At 48.3% G+C, this 4,475-nt stretch overlaps 1 protein-coding gene across 1 annotated transcript in view; it reads left to right on the top strand.

The window, feature by feature from the left end:
* Nucleotides 1-4,131: 4,131 nt before the first annotated feature.
* Nucleotides 4,132-4,475, top strand: part of ZIC5 (Zic family zinc finger 5) — a 6,973-nt gene continuing 6,629 nt past the window's right edge. The window contains exon 1 of the mRNA XM_006141554.2: nucleotides 4,132-4,458. Within this exon, the coding sequence (XP_006141616.1) occupies nucleotides 4,132-4,458 (327 nt within the window). The remainder of the gene's footprint in view (nucleotides 4,459-4,475) is intronic.

Here is a 4,475-nt window from a genome sequence, read left to right on the forward strand (position 1 = left end):
GGCCAGAGGGTCCAGGCCTTCGTCCAAGCCCGGTGGAGATGCTGGGGGCAGCCAGGAAAGGCGGCTCTGGACCTTACAGCCTAGACACCCAGCGAACCTGATTTGGGAAAAGCCCTTGAACCCAAAGTCCCCAACACTTCCTGCTGTGACAAAGCTAAAATGCAGCTTGCCAGGCCCTTGCCCCACCACGCCTAGGCCTTTAGGGAGGGCTGAGTGGACCATCACTTCTTTCTCCCATCGTCTCACAGCCTCTCACCCCGCCCGGGTGAAGCTTCCATTTACTTCCCTGGGATGGGCTTCAAAGGTTCTTTTAATTCCTCGGGTAGCTCAGGGCGCTGAGTTCGCCCTTGAACCCGCCTCCCGCGCGGCCCAAATGGCACTGGATGCTCCAAACCTGCCTGGCACCTAGCCCTTCTGCAATAAGGCCGCACTCCCAGAAACCACGCGGGATCAGCGAGTCGTAAAGCAATTGCAGGGGTAATAAAAGGCGGCTCGGTGGGTCCCCCAGCTCCTTTCTTGTCCACCCCACCGTCCCGAGTTCCCCCATCCCCCTGCCTGCAGAAACAATCAAACAAAGACTCAAAAGCCAGGAAATGTCCAATTCACTTCCCTTAGAGTTTATTAATTGCCCACACCCATCGCAGGAAACTTGGCTGTGTTCAGTGAGGAACGGAGGGTACCCCGGAGCCGAGCTGCCGCAGTACCCCCCACCTTCCGCGCAGCGGGAAACCGTTAGCGCCAGCCCAGCATCCCCAGAGGCCGGGTCCTGCGGCCCCTGGGCAGCTGAGTGCAGCGTCGCCGCCGGGTTCCAGCCAGTTGGGTATTTACTGCGCCTCTCACTTCTTCGCGCCTTTGTTTGGGTCTGGAGATGGGGTTCAGGGTACAGTCGACGCCCCCAAGAACTCGTTGACTTCAGAAAGGGCATTGCCACGGTTTGCCAAGTTCTACCTCCACGCAAGTACTTCTTGCAGCAAAAGCGCAGACAGGGGCATGAGTTTGGGGGACCCTGAGGACCAGCACCACGGTCGAAACGTAGGGTGAACTCCACAGGAGAACTGGCACCGCGACTTCTGTAGCCTCTGCCTTTTAAACTAGTATTATTATTTTCTTCAACGCCCTGAGAATTGTTGGGTGTTTATTTAGGAAGTGTAACAGAGTTACTGGGTCCTTAGAAACTCGGGATGTTCAGGGGGTTTGATTTGGCTCCCAAACAGCTTGAAAAAGAAACAGCGCACCTGGGGTCAGGCGGGTCATCACAATAACAAAAAGCGCGTCTACAAAATAAAAAGCTCTTTTATAAAGCAAGGCAATCCCGGAAATCCACTGCAAGCCTTCTTGATGACCATCTAGCGAGGCCTATTCTCAGGTTTAATTGGCCCGCGGTTTATTGGCGCCTTATTGGTGTTGATTGAAATTTTGCTCTCAGTCCTTTCTTTTAAGAATTAGCATCTCAAGTCGATTTACCTGAGTCAATTATCTTTTTAGGGTCTGGGTTTGGTCATAAATTTGCAAATATTCATTAAACTCACTTTGTAAATATCTCTCTTTCCAATCACTACCCAAATCTCTATTATTTCCTAAGAAAGTCTTTTCTTTTTTTAAGGCTTCCATAAAAAGAAATTGATCAGGGAGCTATATTTGAATTAAGACATATTAAATCGATGACAGATACATATCATGCTGTGTTTAACAAGAGTTGTACAAGGAGGCGGGTTCCAGATTCCGCACGGCTCTGCTGCACCATTATTCACATTTTTACAGCCTTTCCTTCATGCCTTCACCCATTAAACCATTAAATTTCAGCAATTCAATAAAACAAAGCAGTTATAATTTTGACGAAAAGCTATTTTGAAGGGGGTGGAGGTACCCATTTTATTGCACAATAAAAATGCTCAACAGTCCATATTAAAGGCTAGGTTGTGTTTATTTTCTTCTTTATTTCTTCTTTTTTGTTTGTGTGTGTGTGTGTTTTATGTATAACCTGCAGGATTAAACTCAAAGCCGCCATTACTGCCAAGTCTTGTCGCTCTCTGCCAAAATATTCAAATACAAGGAACTCATTTGAAATGTTCTGAGAGGATATGAAGACAATGGTGATCATGACAAATATTATGCTTCCTTCATAAACCATCCGCAGAGATGGCACAGTTCTCAGTCAACCTGCGCCTGGTTGGCTTGAGATGTTTTAAGTCCTTGAAACAAAATAGTGAAAGGGCTTGTTCCCATTCTCTACAAATACAGATGTGGATTTTGTCACTGCTGATTATTAAAATTTTTCGTTGTGTTTCCAGGCAAGCCTTTCTCATTTCCCTATATTGGAACTATACTGAAGTGTAAAGAAAAAGCCTATTTGAAATAGGATGGTAGTATTGTCTTTGTTTGCTTGTCAGTTTTATAAGAGAAATGACATTCCCAAGGCTCACAGGGAAGTCCCCTTTTAAATATTGTTCACACCCATGTAAATGGTGCTATCAAATCAGTTCTGTTGAAAATATTATTTCAAAGGTTCAGCTTCTAGAAAAGGCTTTGTACCATCTATTTTTACTTAAAATACAAACAACTTAAGCTGGGAACATTTTATTGTATACCAAAAGGGGGAAAAAAGTTTTAATCATTTTTGCTTTTTTAAAAACAAATGTTTTATGGAAGGCAGTGAAATCAAGATTTTAAAATCTTGAATTTTAGAGCACCATGGACCATCGCTAATTAAAAAATAAACGCTCTTTTAAAAAAAATCTAAAATGACGCATGGACTAGTAGAACCCCCTAATTTGGGGGATCCTTCTCATCTTCGACCCTCAAAATGTGATGCAAAAATCTGTTTCTATTTTTAAGAAACCGATTTAATAGCAAGCTGCTGGAAAGGGATGGAGTTCGCTTAAAAAAAAAAAAGCCAGCTTTTATGGTTTTCAAATAAGACATCTCTCACAGATAGGCTGGCTTATTAGAAAACGGAAAGAAGGTGAAAGGTTATCTATTAGTAAATAAACAGCGAAAATATTTCTTGACTTAAAAATAATATTTTATTGGATCAATTCTAATTTGTGGTCCTTTCAAACTGAGGCACCTATGTGGAGTGTGTTCTGGGCTGGAAGGAGAAATTCTGCTTAAAGGACATTGCTTATTTAGCGGCTTCCCTCTGGAGAGATGCCATTTGGCCTGCCTTGCCACTGTATCTCTCAAAGACAGGCAAAAGTTAGTCTCGTTGCCCGCTATCCTTCCCTCCGCCCCTCTGGTAGATCTAATTGGAAGTGGCAGATCTAGAACCGATGAGTAGTGAGATTACACTTGGAGCCAACTCCTTTGAACCTTGTTGAAAAGGACTCCATGAGCTAAAAAGTCGAGGTAAAACGGTTCCTTTAGGACAAATTTATTTTGACTTCACCTGGTGTTTTACGGAGTCATGTCACTCAATCAGTTTAGCAACCAATAGACTTTAATCTTCTTCATTCCATCTCCTGTCTGAGCGCCCTACCCGATTACTGGGCGGGTTGGGTGTCTAAAGGAGTTTTTAGCATTACCGTTTCAGGTACGACGACGCTGTTCGCCCTCCTGCCCCGGAGAGCAGCCCTGGGCTCTTCCAAATGAGGAGCAGGCAGAAAGGGCTTGGGCGCTGGAAGGGATGTAGCGCGTGGTGAGGAGAAGGCTGTTTAAGTTGTAGGTTCTCTATTCGTCGTTTGCCCGTCGGGGGGCCCCCAGCCCCACGCCACCCGGCGTCCTAACCGCGTGCCGGCGCACGCTTTCCGCCAGGCACGTCAAGGAAACACCCGGCGCTGCGCGCGCAGGCCAAGCGCAAACTTTCTGCAAGTGCAACTTGGACATCCCGGGGGAGGCGGGGACAAGGGGCTCCAGGGAAGGAGGGGGCTCGAAGCGAAAGCGCAGGCGGCTGTGCGCACAGGGGCGGATCCCCGCTGGGCCCAGGACCTGAACGGGAGCCAATCCGGCAGCCAAGGCTGCTGCCAATCACACGGCTCCCTCCAATCCCACCCGTGCCATTTCCAAAATCTCGGTCCCACTGTGCAGCTCAAATGTGGTGTTCACTCTGCCAATCGCTGGAGGACAGAGTAGGAACGGGAATAAGCAGAGTTAGGAGGCCAGGACAAAAGAAGTTAAAGAGCGCTTAATATATACATGTTTTTGAAGGCGGGCAGAGGGAAAAAAGTCCCCCCAGTGAGGGTCTATGGGCCTGATTGTGTAGTTCTGATGGAGCCCCCTTTGAGCAAGAGGAACCCGCCAGCGCTGAGATTAGCGGATTTGGCAACGGCTCAGGCCCAGCCACTTCAGACTATGACATGCTTCCCGGCGCTGGCCAGCCCGCCCGCCCACTCCCAACTCCGCGCCGCCGCTGCGCACCTCCGCCTACGGGACCTGGGCGCTGACCCCAGCGTGGCCGTCACTCCGCTCGGACCCGAGCACATGGCCCAAGCGAGCGCGCTGGGCCTCCGCCCTCCCTCCCAGGCGCTCCCCACGCAGCC

Source organism: Tupaia chinensis, unplaced genomic scaffold, assembly GCF_000334495.1.
Source record: "Tupaia chinensis unplaced genomic scaffold, TupChi_1.0 Scaffold000057_1, whole genome shotgun sequence".
NCBI classification, from domain to species: domain Eukaryota; kingdom Metazoa; phylum Chordata; class Mammalia; order Scandentia; family Tupaiidae; genus Tupaia; species Tupaia belangeri.